The sequence below is a fragment of the Pundamilia nyererei genome, unplaced genomic scaffold (genome assembly GCF_000239375.1).
Source record: "Pundamilia nyererei isolate P.nyererei 1_Seehausen unplaced genomic scaffold, PunNye1.0 scaffold00021, whole genome shotgun sequence".
NCBI lineage: Eukaryota > Metazoa > Chordata > Actinopteri > Cichliformes > Cichlidae > Pundamilia > Pundamilia nyererei.
In genome coordinates, this window is record NW_005187422.1 from 2,255,338 (window position 1) to 2,272,423 (window position 17,086).

The 17,086-nt window shown below is 40.9% G+C and overlaps 1 protein-coding gene across 1 annotated transcript in view; it reads left to right on the top strand.

Annotated features, from left to right (window-relative positions):
* The window catches only part of LOC102194598 (integrin alpha-5-like), a 50,695-nt gene that overhangs the window by 5,750 nt on the left and 27,859 nt on the right, over positions 1–17,086 (top strand). Inside the window, exons 2-16 of the mRNA XM_005726660.1 lie at positions 2,218–2,342; positions 4,194–4,294; positions 4,780–4,903; positions 5,389–5,450; positions 5,616–5,661; positions 5,812–5,937; positions 6,880–6,924; positions 7,111–7,154; positions 7,270–7,326; positions 9,784–9,836; positions 11,599–11,807; positions 13,325–13,516; positions 13,609–13,654; positions 13,732–13,845; positions 16,833–16,888. Coding sequence (XP_005726717.1) covers positions 2,218–2,342; positions 4,194–4,294; positions 4,780–4,903; positions 5,389–5,450; positions 5,616–5,661; positions 5,812–5,937; positions 6,880–6,924; positions 7,111–7,154; positions 7,270–7,326; positions 9,784–9,836; positions 11,599–11,807; positions 13,325–13,516; positions 13,609–13,654; positions 13,732–13,845; positions 16,833–16,888 — 1,400 coding nt within the window. The remainder of the gene's footprint in view (positions 1–2,217; positions 2,343–4,193; positions 4,295–4,779; positions 4,904–5,388; positions 5,451–5,615; positions 5,662–5,811; positions 5,938–6,879; positions 6,925–7,110; positions 7,155–7,269; positions 7,327–9,783; positions 9,837–11,598; positions 11,808–13,324; positions 13,517–13,608; positions 13,655–13,731; positions 13,846–16,832; positions 16,889–17,086) is intronic.

Consider the following 17,086-nt stretch of genomic DNA (forward strand, 5'->3'; position numbering starts at 1 on the left):
TAGGTCATGAGCAGTTCTACCAGTTCTTTGTTTGGATCATTTTACAGACCCGATGTGGTGAAACTACACAAATAAATATAATTTTGTGTATAAATATGCCACCATTAGGACACAACCTATTTTGGAATAATGTGACTGTGAGTAAATTCAATGGAGGTCATAAATCTTTCACTAAAAATTATACGTTGTACTGCTCCTGAGCTTCTTTCCTGTTTGCAGCTGTTCCTGTTGAACATGAGTTCAAGAAAAGGAATCCTGTAATTTCGGGGCTCAATAGTGTCATTCTACTGATAAACATCCTATTGTTCAGGATTTGTAGCTCTAGTGTTTTTAGTCACCTCAGAGAGTGAATAAAAGTTATATACTGATTTGAAAAAGTGAGCCACTGAAAGCCTGTACCCTGCACTCCTTAGTGGCTGTGGAGTGAATGGTTTATAAGGAAAGCTCATCCAGCCGTGTAAATATTCCTAAGACATTTTGGGGGATGGGGAGAGTACAGAGTCTGTCTGATATCTGCTAATGTCATCAGTCACCACTGTCTTAAGCTGTGCCATTGGCTCTGGGGTTTTTTAGCAGGGCTGCATGAATAACAGGTGTAGGTATATATTTGCATGATATTTATCCATATCCATGCAAGCAAATGTTTAGAACAGCTTTTGATAGGTCACATTAATGTGTGTTATTGCTTTGTTGATTTCCAGAGTATATCATGAAAATATGCACAACCATCTCAGGATACTTCTTGTCTACTTTCCCAGTTTTTCCACCAATGTTTGTTTAATTTTCTAGCTACAAAGCAAAAGCACGTTCAGCACGAAAGTAATAACTGAGAGATAGAAATCTATATCTCTTTAACCTAAAGGAGCTGCCACATGGTTGTGCGCTAAGTGAAAACACTGAGTTACTGTATTTGCATAAATAGCCTCTCGTTATTGTAAGACAAAAAAGCAAATGACCACGTCTTTGTCTTTCTAAACAAATCAAAGGCTAAAACCATACCTAAACAAGGCTTTGAGAAAGATGATTGCCATTCATTAAAGTGAAAAAGAGCTACAATACTCTGGGACCAACGTGTTGTCATCGCAACACTTTGAGTCTATAATTTCCAAACAGGTCACAGTCACCTACGTAGGACAAAATATAAGAACAGAAAATTAACTATAACCAGGATAGGTCCAAGGTCCAATTTATATTTGAAGGCTCTGTTCTGGGATTTTTTCTACCTTTCATGTGAGAACATGAAGCTGGAGCAAAACAAAACTGTAGCCCAGAATAGACAAAGCTGGACTGGGACTTATGCAGCACTCTGAGCTTTTAGTAGACAACATACATGACATTAAGTCAGACACAGGATGAAAGGAAGAGTTGGGTTAAAGTGGGTTGCAAAGCAGATTGCAGGTGCAGAAAAAACTGCCTTTTAAGTTTGCCAATAGAAACCACAGAGGGGTATAAAGTGAACCTTCAGTGACTTCACAGACTAATGTGTAGAAGGCGAAACTACTAATTTTGGAGGCAAACTGGACTTATTTGGGAAAAAATGTACATTTTTTTTATGTATATCAGTTAATTTCACCCCTGGTTGCAAAGACTTGGGAGAACAAAAATTGCATATCTTTATTTCCTCGGCCTGGAGTTAAAGTTAGGATTCAGATTGGGGTCAGAGCATTAAAATGGAGGGCAGGATAAATGACTATAAGTCTTGGTGTTGTCTGTAGATTTATGTTTAGCAGTGCCAGACAACGTCCTGTAACTGTATCTAACATCTGGTGTAAAAGTAACTGGTAATGGCAGGGATCGGTGGGAATGCTGAGGTAATAGCTACAAATTGCTCTTTAAATGTTCTTAACATACCTCTATGAAACAGTTGTGCTGAACTTTACAAACTTCCATAAACAAAACAATGTGATCTAACCTCTCAAATCTTTATGGCTGTGTTTTCATAGCCGGCAGTACAGACTGTCAGAGTCTGGTTTCCTCTTTGTCATCATTTGAGTTCTGATTAAAGGAATTGTGCAGCATTTGGGGAAATGGACATATTTGATTTCTTGCTCAAGTGAAAGGATATTATCATTTCTGTGTTCATGTCTAGAAGCTACAGCCAGGAAGGGTTCATGACTTTCTTACTGTCTTGAGATCACCAAAAAATGTATGTAGATATAGTTTTGGAATTACGCTTCTGTACAGAAATTGGTCATATTTTCTTTTCTGCTGCTCCAGCATCAACATTTTGATCGGTGCCCCGAAAGCCAACACCAGCCAGCCCAACGTCACTGAAGGAGGAGCTGTGTACATGTGCCCGTGGAGCCAAAATAACTGCACCATTATCAGCTTTGACAAGCAAGGTAGGGTGTCTCGTTAAATCTAAATTAACGGTTGTCTTCTTTGCACCGGCACAGATAAAAATCATGCTCAATATTTAAAATCCAAGGGAGACGATTCTCCCTACATCATAATCACAGCAGTGGCTCGTAGGTCATATTGTTCCACAGTATTAAAATGTCACTTTCCCCAAAGGTACCGTGAAATAGTTGAAACAGAATGTGTAGTAAACGCACAGCTGTCTTTACCTCGCCATTAAAGTGGCTGAGAGAAGCTATGGGTAGCTTCCCCCAGTTAAGCGCCGCTGTGCTTGACCTTGAGGTCAGGAGTGCGGCTCCCTGCCATCTTCCATCGCCCGATCTAGGGGCCATGTGTTTTGATTGAAACTAGCCTTTGATGTCTTTCCTGAGTTTTAATGGTGACTGAGTCTTTCCTCAACCCCACCCCTCTCTAAGGTTTCCATTTTGGGCAATGAGCTGCGTTTGCAGTGTTTTCACAGAGCTTTGATTTTTCTCCTCGACTCGGGGCCCAGTGTTGTGAGTGCTCTTTAATTAGCGCAGAGTCATTACGGGGACAAGGACCCCAGAGGACCCGGCCTTCCCCCGGCCCTGCCAGGAAAACAATCACCTCCATCAGAAATGCAGGAAACGATAAGGACCACCGTTTGAGGATCAGAGGGTGTAACTTATCACGACCGACTGCGTGCTGATATCAAATTGTGGTTTGCACAGACCGAGAAATGTGGCTGTGCAAACTCTGCGCACATAAATATACACTCGCAAGATGTTTACAAACACAAATGGTCTCGGAAACTTGATATAGTGTATTAGAAAACACTTAAAACCACGCTTACAGTCGCACACCACATACATTTACATTCAGTAGTCTCGCTTTTCCCATTTCAGGCCTCAGGATTAATGGTGTGTTGGAGGACGTAGGCCAGACTCCATTAACCAAACAAGCACACTGAACTGCAGCCAGGAGAGTTTAATGTCACCACTCTAGTAGAGACAGCAGGAACATATATCAAGAAAATCACCACGGTTAAGGTTACAGTTAAAGCCACATTATAAGTATAATTTACATTATTTGAGTGCTTAAACAGGGACTGAAGACAAGTGTTCTCATTCAGGCATGCAGAAGGCGTTAGGGTTTGTTAAGCGATCAGGGATCCTGAATGTTCCTTTTTATGCGTGTGAGACAAAAAGCATGCGTGTGCAAGAAATTGTCCGATAGCAAATCTCTACAACTTTTATTTGCCACTTAGTGAAGTGGTTCTTGTTTTAACTGTGCTCCAAAGGACATAAAGGCAACTTGGCTCAGCTGAGTCAAGTTTTGTGGACCAGGAAAAGCAGTTGAACTTGGAAAACTGTCTTAGTTTCCCAAATTAATTATTTTAACAGAATGTCCCTGAAAAAGCAAAAATCTGGAGGTGTAATGTTGCTGAAGTTGCAAGATTAAAACTCTTTGGCACATTCTCCTTACACTCCACCAAACCTTTCCTCATCGGTGCCTTAGTATTGCCAGGGCCTCTTCTTAAAACACATCTTGACAATCAAATACGACCGTTTGGGTTACAGTAACAACAAGGTCCAAGTCCTTTTGAGCTGTTTGATGTCTGCCATAGCATGGAGGATGGATTAAGACTGCAGACCCCGGGAAGAAGGCCATAAAATATCCATGTAAAAAGCCAAGAACATGTGGGGAACTCTCTCAAATGAAGCCCAGACAGCACAAAAGTCAAACACAACACGGTGATCAGAGTTAAAATAGCAACTCCTGACATCACTGAAGTTTCCTTCTAGTCCTGCTTTCTGAGAACCAAACTGTGTGGTGACTATAAATCTTTTGGGTTTTCTTCTGTGTTTTCACAGGTGACCGGTATTTTTATATAAATGACGTGAACACTCAGGTTGAGTTCAAGTCTCATCAGTGGTTCGGAGCTACTGTGCGTGCCCATGGTAGCAGCGTCCTGGTAAGAATAGCTCATTGGCTAGATTGCTGAAGTGACCTGTGGCATATTTGTTTAATTGAAAAGCTGTTAACATATAGTGCAGACTTTGTTGTCAGTAATTCTTTAATATGGGGTTTCGGAAACACATTCTCACACCCAACAGTGAAGCTTGGTCAGCACACTTTATCATTGCATTTTAACACAACAGCTAACTCAATAGCTTAAGAGACCAGGAGCAAAAGCTCAGGACAAGCCAAGTGACTCTTTTTTTCTACTTCTTCACAATCGTCTTGGTTTGTTTGGCGATTTGGTTTGGCTAGGTGACTAGTCAGCTTATGCTATACTATGACTTGGCCATTGAAGTTTCTTGCTGTAGGCAGCAAGTCCAGAGTCTTAACAGATTTTTGTCTCGTTACACACTCGATGCACTAGTAGCTTAACAACTGTAAGGAAGTTTAAGAATAAAGTTAACATTTTTTATTGAGTCTTCTTTCTCTGGTCTCCAGGCTTGTGCTCCCAGATACTACTGGAGGACTGAACACGACATACCCTTCTCCGATGTTACAGGAACCTGCTACCTCGCTGTAGACAACCTCAAAAGATTTGTGGAGTTTGCACCATGCCGAACAGGTAAGCTAGAGCAGCAACAGCTACCTTTCAGGGGATTCCACATCTTAATCCACCAGGTGACCAGCAGCTCACCCACAATTAGGGTTAGCGTTGGATTTGTACTAAAATGTTGGTTAAACCTTTCAAATGAAGTCTTACACACTCACTTTAGCATTGTACCTTATGATATAAGCCATCACAGGTGCTAACCGTAACCGTAACCCCACTCCAACTCTATGTTTGTGTTTGATGCATGTCAGAGTGATTATTTCTGAAAAGCTTCAGGATAACAATTTGGTAGCAAAGGTATATATTTGGATTACACAGGGTTTGGGTTCTCTTATGACAACTTAAACCTTAGAGAGTTAATCTAATTGGCACCCTACCCCTAACTTCAGATGTCAAAGGTTGCAACTCCATTATTAGCAGAGATGTTATGAACAACGTGAAGTTGTTGTTCAATAAACGTATTGATATTTAATATGTTTTGTTGCTGCTCACTGCAGAAAGACATGGACCTGCTGGACAGGGCTATTGTCAGGGGGGATTCAGTGCTGACTTCACCAAGGTAAGAGAAATGTTTGCTAGTTTTATGCAGGAACATGGTCAGTGTTTCTCTCTTTTGGCTGATCAAAGCAGTGGCGATTACACTGTGTGCACCAAACATGCACAGTTTATTTGAAACTGGTGACACACAGATTCCTCAGCTCAGTTGTGTGTTTGTTTTTTTCAGGATGGGAGGGTTGTGCTTGGAGGACCAGGCAGCTTTTACTGGCAAGGTGAGCTGAGAGGAATGTGATGCCGTATGGCTGTTTTAGAACACATCCTCCAGTGTTGTTTTCTTCTTCATGGAGAATGGATAAATAATTGGGAACCAAAGTTCAAGATACACATGCCTCACGACCCTTTGTTACTGGTCTGTTCTGAAGGTCAGCTGATCTCTGCCACTACAGAGGAGATCGTTAAGGCCTACTATCCTGCCTACTTTCTGCTGTCGGTCGCCGGGCAGATTCAAACCCGACAGGTGCAGGGAAGCTATGATGACAGTTACCTGGGTAAGGAAGCACCTTTACCATTCCCAGCATAAGCCCGACCTTTTCTTAAGTCTTTGTTATCTATATATAATTATATCTATTCTTTGAGTAACAGAAGAATGATCAACAATGCCCACAAAACACTGAAAATTTACAATGAAGTTTGACAAAATAAAAAAACATTTTCAGCTTTACTGGAATGAATTGTCGTCAGTTAAGTTGAATGCCTGTGATGTTTAAGACCTGCCGTGCGTTGAACGTGATGTGAAACAAACACATGCAAACGGAAGATCACACTCTGGGGGGCCAAATCAACATGATATATACAAAAATCCAAACAACTGGGATTTAAAATCAATTTTTTAAAAGACATATCAATTTTTGAGGGCCCTTATGTTGCATGTATGCTTACATCTTGTCAATGCATCACAAACTATTTGCAGTTTTTTTCCCAAGAATACATTTATTTTTATTGTTTATTTGCTGTCATTCTGTGTATAATACCTCACAGTATTCATAGCATTGCCTAAGTACAGGTGTAGTGTGGTATAAGTAGTGTATAATTGGCCAGTAGATAGCCCTGTGGTTCTGCTTGCTTGTGAAAAAATGTATTTTAAAAAAATGACTTAGTCTGATGGTTAGAGTTAGGGTTAAAGCTGAGGTCACCACCGACTTAGACCTCAAAGATTAATAAAAAGGGTTACATTATTTTTTCGGATTAATGTTTATAGAAAAATGGAAATAAGCTTTTGATGAGCGACAGTCAGAATGATGATTTTTTTTTGTCCCATGGTTACCAAGACTTACAAGAACAATTCAAAACACAAAAACAACATATTCTGATGGGGCAGCGTTAGTGTTGGTGTCATGATGATTTCCACCTCACAGGGTTAAGGCATGTAGGCAAAAATATACTTTTATTGTATCCACCACTTCAAGCTGTTTCTGTCCTCTCTCCTGCAGGTTACTCTGTGGCTAGTGGCGAGTTCAGCGGGGATGGTGAGGAAGGTGAGGGTCATATTTACAGTACTGAGAACCAAAATGCATGGCTGAGTGCGGCAATTGCTGCTTTGTTTCGATAAACGTGTTTGTGTAGTAACAGAAAGGTGTTATTAGCCTTTCAGGAAGCCAAAACATTCAGACCCCCCTCCCAAAATAAATCTGATAATTATGTTGTTACTTTTCTTTTCACAGATTTTGTCACAGGAGTTCCAAAAGGACTCATGCTGTATGGTTTAGTAAGGAGTTCCTATGTTCTTCTTGATTTTTGCAGTACAAATAGGAAACGTGAGGCAACGTGAAGGTTCTCAACGCACGGGTTTTAATGGCTAACTCTCTTCTGTTCTGATATAGGTGTCCATATTAAATGGAAGTGATCTGAAATCTCTGCTAAACCTGACAGGGGAGCAGGTACGTACAAGTGTGACTGGGTGTTTTTTTTTGCCTGACTGCTGTTTTCATGTATGGTCCTATATTTAAAGTGGCATGTGCAATGGAGGGTTGGAGATGAAGGAATTTGCCCTGTGGAGAAGAGGCCTACGCCAGGGTCAGAGCTGCAGGTCACAGTACGCACAGCTCGTAGTTTCTAAAGCTGTTAATCAAACCCAGAGTTAGCAGACACCAAGACAGTGGTCAGCATATTGATTCAGGATGTGCATTTTTAAAGTCAGTCAGAGCTGAAGAGCACCAGTGCTGAACAGAATTCCTTTAAATAAAGCCCACAGATTTATCACGTTGGGATATTTAGCTCAGCTAGTCATCGAGCTTTATTTTTGACATGTTAACTTTCAACGCTGTGCAGCTGAAGGTGTGAAATGTCATCTGTTAACCACCCACTTAATTTTCTGTGAAAATGTAAGTGCTAGATTACAACGTTACCCTTTACTATCATTAAAATACTATTTATCAATTCTCTAGTGGTGAAAAAGCTGAAGGGTGGTGATGAGTCATTTGTAGAGGGCGTTCAGAAGCCCCTTCCTTTGACCTCGAATGTAAATATGAGTACATGTTTCATTTACATCCAGAATAAATTTTCCTTCTGTGTTTATTGTATTTGCTTAAAAATGTAGGTTAAAACCAGTAAATGAAAAGGACAATTTTTGTCACACATTTTGGTTTTATTAATTTAGCTAAATTTGAATCTTGTCCCTCAACTCTGACACTGAATTGACTTTAGGGTGGGGTCACAGACAAACTGTAGAAGGGGAACAGAAACTAAAAACTCTTTCCCTGTACAAACTGTCGTGTGACACAAAGGTAACGGTATTGCTTGAGTTGTGACATACCAGTTACGTCATTAGGCTTTGCTGATGCGAGAGCATGTGACACCTGGACTCATGGTAAAGCATATGGCTAATCGTGCGTTTATGTTTGTGCGGCGCAGCCTGGGAGGTCATCAGTAAGTGCTCAGAGGTGTCCATCTGAGGGTGGAGGGCGCCGGATAAACTGTCAGGTCATAGTGAGAGTGATCTGGTGTAAACTCACGGCTAATGAGGCTCCTCTCTCTGTTGCTGGTCTCTCTATGGGTGCTCAGACTGTGATGTAGAAATCAGCTGTGAAAACACACCAGAAAGCCTTTCTCCAAGAGGTCGTGTGGCTTTGCTGTTGAAAACGACAGCGTCGGTCGCTCGGACGCAAAGTTGCAGAGCGGTACAGCGTCACGTGTACAAATGCAAAGTGGGTGTAGGTTAAATTGTAGGCTCTACATACGTAGATTCAATGAAGAAGTTTAAATTAAACTTCAGAGTTAGCAGTTTGACTGCGTTGCTCATTAACCTTTGGTCACTAACCTTGTCTGCTTTTGGTGTTCCACTTTGTTCATCAGCGACAGCTTCTTTGGTGAAGGGCAATTATAAACTACCATTAGAATTCAGGTTAGCTACATCCAGATGAACAGAATCTTTTTGGATGTATCGTTGCAATGCACACAGACACTGGTGTGTCGAATTTTTCTCACCAAGACTGGAGATCAAACATTTTGGACTGTTTCACAGTTTGTTTGTTTTTTAGCTGATTTCAATTTAAAAAATACTGCAAAAGGCACGAGCAGCACAAATGTGTGAATATTTTAGCATGTTTGGCACTGCTGTATTGGTTTGATTTTTGCCACTTTGTTACAGAACTTTGTGGCCTGGTCCTCATCTCTACAAACCTGACGCAGTTTGTAGAGCTATTAAAGGAACCCCAGACGTTGTGGCTGATGACTGAAAAGCCATCAGTGGTTGACTTTTCCTAGCTTGCTGTTCTCACCACAGCTCACCAGACCTCAGAAGAACATTACCAGAGCACTTGATTTTGTTTTCTTGGACTTTAAGTGTAGGGCAAAACAGTAATGCCAGAGTTTTACATTGCTGCATTAGAACTTTATCCTGAGCCTCAGTGATTTATGTTACGAGCTGCTTTGCATGTGCATGACGGGAAAGCAATCCAGCAATTCAGTGTTGTTTTTCACAAAGGTTTCAAGTGTTGGAAACCCTTCAGTGACGCTATACTACAAATCACTTTGAAATCAGAGTCAAACGAGGATGTAACGTGACCCTTATTTATCATACATGCTCATACATGGCATGAAATTAAACCGGAAAGCCCAAGTCCCACAAGCATTTTCTTGGGGTGTGCTTTAAAGGAGTTGTAGTTATCAATCCTCAGACCCCCTACCTTACAGGAGCATCAACACTGAACCCCATGAAAAGAGAGAAGAGGAGACCCCAGGGGATTGTGGGATTGAGAGAGAAAAAGAAAGCTTCTGGGGGTGGTGGTGGAAAGATAAAAAGGAAACGTAGAGAGAGAAAATGAAAGAAAAGAAAGGGATCTGTGCGCTGTGGTATGATTACAGACTAACTGGGTCTTGTTTGTAATGCATTCCAGATGGGGTCCTACTTTGGCTACGCAGTGGCAACCACTGACATCAACAGCGACGGGTAAGCGACTGTCATGGTGGCACAAAATATCAGCAGTGAGTGATGAAATGGGAGAGATACGATCAGCTAAAACAAGAAACTAAAAACAATTGAAACAGAGGTCAACAGTGTGACTTTTGGACATTTCCCACAGTGGTTCAATTACTCATGCTTTCTAATGTGTCATTAAAATTTCCCCCCGAGAGTATTCTTGTTCTGTGCAATGAGTTTTTTTTGCCATTCTCACTTCCTCACTCCCTTCTTCTTTTAGAATTTCAACATTTACTAGTAGAAGAGTCACAGTGTAGCAAGTTAAACCCTGAGAACGTTCTAAAGCTCACACCCTTCTTTGTTCCGCTCTACACTTTCAGTCATGATGTCACATACAGTGTTAACCTCACTCAAAGGACTCAACACACTGTACAGCATCTGTGTAGAATAAGAGGCTTTTCCAGAATGTTAATGTTACTGGAAGTCACAGTGAAAGGGCAGTTAGGCCATATTTAGCAACTGTAGTGTGACATAGTGCTAAATGAAACTGAATACAACAGGCATTTAAATCAAATCTATGGTTGGACTGTGAGAGAAGTAGTCGTGGCTTAGCGAGAAAGCTCAAATGTAAATGTAGTGGCAGACTTTATTATTTCCAGATGAAATCCACACACGCAAAAATCAGCTATCTGCGCTAGCTAACAGTCAGTGCAGTTTTATATGAGTTGCCCTTTTAGCTAGTCACCGCAAATCACATTTGATTACGTTAATCTCAAGCTGAGTCACAATGCTGCAAACTCCTAAATTTACATAAGAGGGAAAAGGAGGATTACATTTTGAAATGAAAAAATGCATTTTTTCATTTCATTGTGTGTTAAAGGCAAATACTAAAAGGGGAGCACCTAAAATCATTCTCTGATTATGTGGCTTTGACTCAAATTAGACTCTTTGTATCTTATTGTCTGTGTTAATGTCCTAATTTTCTCATCCTGTCCTCATTTAACCCTGTGAAGCCAAGTGTGCTTTTCCTCTGAAAACCCCCCAAATTCCACAACACCTTTTAAACAACTGCAATTACAAAAAATATCGGATGTAGCAAATATGATGCAAATTAAAACTCATACATTACATCAAGTTTCTTTCTTTAAATTTAAACAAAACAATGGATTTTCTGGTAATTAATTTATGTACAAGGGTAACTATTGTTACTCTTTTCTAAACAGAGTGGTTTCTGTCAGACCTGCTTCCAGAACAAAATTATTGGGGTGCATCAGACGTTAATCAGGGTGATCTCTGCCTATACAGTTTACTGGTCATCAAAACAACTCTTTATTGATATACAGGGTGGAGAAGAGGGTTGCATTGACAATCCAACACAATGGGCAGAACATTGAACACATTTTATAAGTGGTCAGAAACTTGTAAATAACTCATGAAAGAATAAAGTTATGTTGAAACCAAGCACACCATTGTTTTTCTTGTGACATTACCGATAAGTTTGATGTGTCACATGGCCCTCTTCCTATTGAAAAAACAAAAGTTGTATCCAAGATGGCCGACTTCTAAATGGCCACCATGGTCACCACCCATCTTGAGGAGTTTGCCCCCTCACATATACTAATGTGCCACAATCAGGACTTTAATATCACCAACCATTCCCATGTTATTACGGTGTATCCATATAAATGGCCCACCCTGTATATTGAGGTGTCATTGAGGGTACAGGGTCTTCCTGTTGTCTTCATGGGGAAAGAATAAAGCTTCATAATTTGCTTTTTGCCCATAACTCCAGTCTGGATGACCTGGTGGTGGGAGCGCCGCTGTTCATGCATCGGGGGTCTAACGGGCGTCTGGAGGAGTTGGGAAAAGTGTATGTGTATCTACAGAGGGGTCCTCTGGAGCTGGAACCAAGTCAGTCTCACCTCCTGGGTCTTCAGGCCTTCAGCCGGTTTGGCACCTCTCTGGCCCCGTTGGGTGACCTCAACCAAGATGGTTTCAATGGTAAATTTGCATCATAGAGAATGTGCTGAACATAGACCAGAACGAGACAAAATAACTCAGTTGTTACACTATAGATCATAACCCCATTTCTGAACATACTTTACTATAACTTATGTAATTCTATTGGAAAATCCACCCATTGTCTTAACCACTTACACAGCTTAGGGGTGCAGGGAAACTGGAGCATGGTGTAGAGGGAGAGTTAAACCCTTGACAAGTTTCCAGTTCATTACACCATTAACACATACAGTAGATACAGACAGCCTCACAGGCGCATTGTTGAACCTAACATGCACGTCTTTGGACTGTGGGAGGAAACTAGTGCATCTGGAGAAAAAGGAAGGCTTTTTTTAAATTTGAGGCATCATTCACCACCATGCCACCTTTTCTTTTGAGACCACGTTAGTTAAAGTAAGATTATTTTTCCATCTGGAGTCATTTATTTTCAGATGCATGGTTCTGTTCTTGTTCCTCCCTGAAATTCCAGGCATACAGTACGTGATGGGAGAGCTGCAGAAACAGAAAAGGCCTAACTGACAAAAGACATAACCTTGATTAAGTCAGAAATAGCATGAAATTGATAATCTGGGGTAAAGGTGGGTTGCAAAGGAAACAGGATCAATGCTAAAGCACCCTTAAAGGAGCCACTATATGAGATTTTGGCAATATGACATGAGAGTGTAGTGGTTTTCCTGGCAAGCAGAAGGTTCCTGGTTCAGTTCTAACTAGAGACACAAAAGCCTTTGGCGTTGTCAAATATAAATGAAAATGTTTCTGAAACAAAACCTGCAGAGCTACTTGCTGTGGTGAAGCCTTTAGCCAAAAGTGGCCCTCTTGTGTGCAAATAAGAAGTGTACCAGCTCAACTGTCTGTGGGCTGGCAGATTAGCAGATCTGTTGGGAGTGCTGGCTGAGGTGAACTTTGTTGCCTACCAGAAATAATACTGCACTCCGTTTGTTTTTTTAGATTTGGTTTCTGTCCCATGAAGTAGTTTCTTTCATACAGATCTGCATTCAAGTGTCCATTTGTCTAATGAGTTTCTTCTTTGGTTGTTTCATGCTATAAAAAGATAGAGAAAAGGGTGAAAAGTGCCAATCATATAAACAGGGAAAAGCAAATCCTCACATTTGCGCAGCATAAAGAGCCAAATGTTGTGTTTGTTTATTTCCTACATGACTGAGTCAGTATAAGGGAAAGGGTGTAGTGACTGATTTCATGTTTCAGCACTCGTTTAAACTGCCTCAGATGCTTTTCCAAATGTGAATGATAACTTGGCTGAGCTAACAGACACACTGACAGAGTCTACACTTCATTCATTCAAGATTCAGCCAAAGTCTAACAATGTAAATAACCAATAAACACAGCAAATGACTGAAGTCTGCTCCTTGAAAAACAACTGTCAGTCCTAGAACAATTGTTCTTCATTATTTTGTTGTTGAAGGAATATAAGTGTGTTGTGCTGCCTTGCATAATAATATACATGTAGTTAACAAAGTCTTATTGCTGTTTATGATCAGACGTGGCTATCGGCTGTCCGTACGGAGGAGACGACCAGCAGGGGTCGGTTTTCATCTACAACGGTCATGTTGGAGGACTGAAGGACACCCCCACTCAGATGCTCTCGGGCCAGTGGGCTTTCAGCTCTTTCCCAGCCAGTTTTGGCTTTACTGTGCGAGGCAACAGAGATCTAGATCAAAACGGGTACCCAGGTATTGCAGAAAAGGCTCCAACAGATCTCTATCAACGATTCTTCTTTGTTTCATTTCATTTATTGATTTAAGTCACTTTCCTCTTCTCGCAGACCTGATTGTCGGTGCTTTTGGGGTAGATAAAGCTGTCCTCTACAGGTATGTTTAAACTTTTAGTAACGTAATCACAATCATGCAGACCATTCTACTCATTCTTGTCTCGTGTCTGCAATCAGAGCTCGGCCAATAGTGAACGCCAGCGCGTCTCTCACAGTACAGCCGACCATGTTCAACCAGGAGGAGAAGCACTGCATGCTGACCACAGGGAATAAAAGTCTTTCTGTGTCTTGGTAAGGTATTTTCCTGTTCAGAGTTCGAAACATATGCTTATTAATAGGTGGATTATACACAGTGTGATCGAGCCTTTGGCACTCACCGCTGTAGTGGAAGTTTCTTTAAAGGTCTACCAAAAAAGTTTAAGAGCAACTCAAGAGTTCTCTGAGGTTATGGAGCATCTCCTAAATTATGTAACACACATCTTAGTCAGTGCTTTACCTCAAGAGAATGTCAAATGACTTCATGTTTGCCAGTTTCCTCCTCTGAACACAGAGTATTCTTAGAATCAGTGGAAAAACAAGGAGTAAAATTCTCCCAGCTTTCAGTCCCAATAAAGCTCTTTCCACAAGTTCACTTTAACCATCGGATTCAGTGTGGAACCTTTAAATGCTGTTGTGGGGTGTTTGCCAAGCTGCCTGGTGTCTTTGTATCTGACTCTGATGTTGATACAAGCGAGTCTTGTTTTCATGCTTATTGCTGTATTTTTTGCTGCCGTGGAAACAAAACGGAAACAGAGGGAGAGAGGAGAAGATGGGGAGGTGGGAGAAAGGTGGAGTAGCTACATGGAGGAATGAAAAGAGAGTTGGGAAGGAGACAGAGGCTTTGAAAAGGTTGGAAAAGGCTTGTAAGTTTTATGGAATGAATGAACACGATGTTCATTCATGTACGTGTGTGCATTTCAAAGCTAGAGCTCCTAAAAGGGACCTTTCATGTGTTTCCATAGTTACAACAGCTAATATTAAACATGACAAGAATTTTTACTTTTCACTTAAATTCCCTCACGGAGGGGATAAAGCTCGGGTGTCTGAGGTGTTAGACTGTAGCTCTTTTTGCTCTTGGTTCTGCACAAGGCATTTTATATTTTAAGGTAAGGACCCTAAGATAATACAGAGACAACCCCAACAATCAGACAATCCCCTATGAGCAAACACATGGTGACAGTGGGAAGGAAAAACTCCTTTTTAACAGGAAGAAACCTTCAGCAGAACCAGGCTCAGGGAGGAGCGGGGCCATCTGCTGCGACCGGTTGGGGGTTTCAGTGAAAGACTTTAGAGTAAGCAGTGGGAGTAGGATTGTAGAACATGGTGATGTTGCATATCAGCTGGTCATGTGTCCAGCTGAGATGAATTGTGCCTAACCATGTCTGTGAGGGTGAAGTCAAACATAACCCAAACTTACAAATCACAAGTTTGCCTAGAGAGGATAAATAAATCTGTGTACAATCAGAGGAGAAGTAGATCTCACGAAATGACAAAACTCCTGAAAACATATGAAGAACGTGATCCAACGAGATGCCAAGCAGCTCCCAGGTGTCGCCAAACAGATTTACACAGCTTGTTTCCTGTGCTTTTATGTGCACCATTCAAGCACATAGTGTAATTGTTAAGTGCTGACTTTGTGTTATTATTCCAGCACATTTAGAGTCAGTGTTTACTTTGGTTTAAATGCAAGTAAATGGCCAAGGATGGCTGGAATTAATTTAGAATCAGATCAAACTGACAACATTTTCGTATCTAATTGAAAGCTGTCTGGGGATGTTGCATAAACATAGACTGGAGCATTCCAGTGTTTTATTCTGATCTCTACCAATCTGCCACCCCTGCTGACTGCAGGAGCGGAGCAGTGGATCTTCTTGTTTTAACTGGTTAATCCAACCATCCATTTCCCTCTGTGAGCATCGTTTCCCATCACACCTTCTGCTTTGTCCAGTATAATGTTACAGTCACGGTACACAGAAAATCTACCGTATTTCAGTTCTACGGTTATATAGTGAGGTAATAATAACAAACATCTAGTACTTAGCAGGTTCTAAAGTTAGGCAAATATAAAAGCAAAACAACAACACTAAACTATTTTATTATATTTTTTTTAAAAAAAAGCTCAAATGCAGTGTGTAAAAACTTAAACCCACCTGTGTCTAGAGCCACCTTTAGCAGCAATAACTTTAGGTAATCATTTTCCGTATGACCTAGTTTCGCATCATTGTGGTGGAATCTTTGCCCACTCTACTTTACAATGTTGCTTCAGTTCATTGAGGTTTGCGGGCATCTGTTTATGTGCAGTTCTCTTAAGGTCCTACCACACCATCTTGGCCAGTTTGAGGTCTGGACTTTGAGTGGACCACTGTAACACCTTGACTCTCTTCTTTTTCAGCCGTTCTGTTGTAGATTTGCTGCTGTGCTTGCGATCGTTGATCGTTCCATGACCCGATTTTGGCCAGACTTTGGTTGTCAGACAGACGGCCTCACATTTGACTCTAGAATACTTTGGTGTACAGACTAGTTCATGCTCAACTCAACAATGTGCTTGGTGGTGCTGCAGTTCTATGAGATGTTCTCTATAAATGTGGTGCTGTGCATTATGACCAAACATCTTCTCATGGTTCATCTGAGGTTGAATTTTCCTAATTTTAAGACCTGCTAAGAATCAGATAAGTTTTTTTTAAATTATCGCTTAATACATACAATCCTAAACTTTAAGAGAGGGAGTACTTTCTGTCATCAGATTACTTTCTGCAGAATTTGGTCTTCAGAAGGTTGCAAACAGTCTTAGACTGAATTTGGCCCTTCTAATCTGTATCTGAATTTATTGCACAGCATCAATTTAGATACACTGGTTCTCACACTTTTTCTGCTATTTCTCATTTAAGAAGCACAATACTAGATTTTTTTAAATGAATTATTAACAATTAAAAATGATACAGTTTGATTTTGACTTAGGATAAGCACAGGTAGCATCAAAGGACCCTTTTATTTGGTCTCTGTAAGAGAAGAACCATAATTATTCACTTTATTTACTGAACAGCTGCCTGATAGAGGCATACTGTAGATGCTTAATGCACACTGTCTTAGTGCAGGGAAAAAACCCCAAAACAATAAATCTATGAATAGGGGATACTTTCTGAGGAAGACAGAGCTACGGCTCAAATAAAGTCAAGACATCCCTGCTAGCTCTGCATGCTAATTTTTAAAAAATATTTGTGTCTGTCTTAAACCTCCAGCGTCAGCATCACTTTCTGCCTGCTGGCTAATGGGAAGCACCTCCCCTCTCATCTAGGTGAGGCACGCACACACACACACACACACACACACACACACACACACACACACAGACACTCTCACACACACACTTATCCTTTCAAAGAAAAGTTGTGTCAGGATCAGTCACAGGTGGATGCCAATATTCAGCCCTACAAACACACACACACAATAGAAGTTTTCTTTAACCAACAAAACATCACACAGGGTTTTTCTG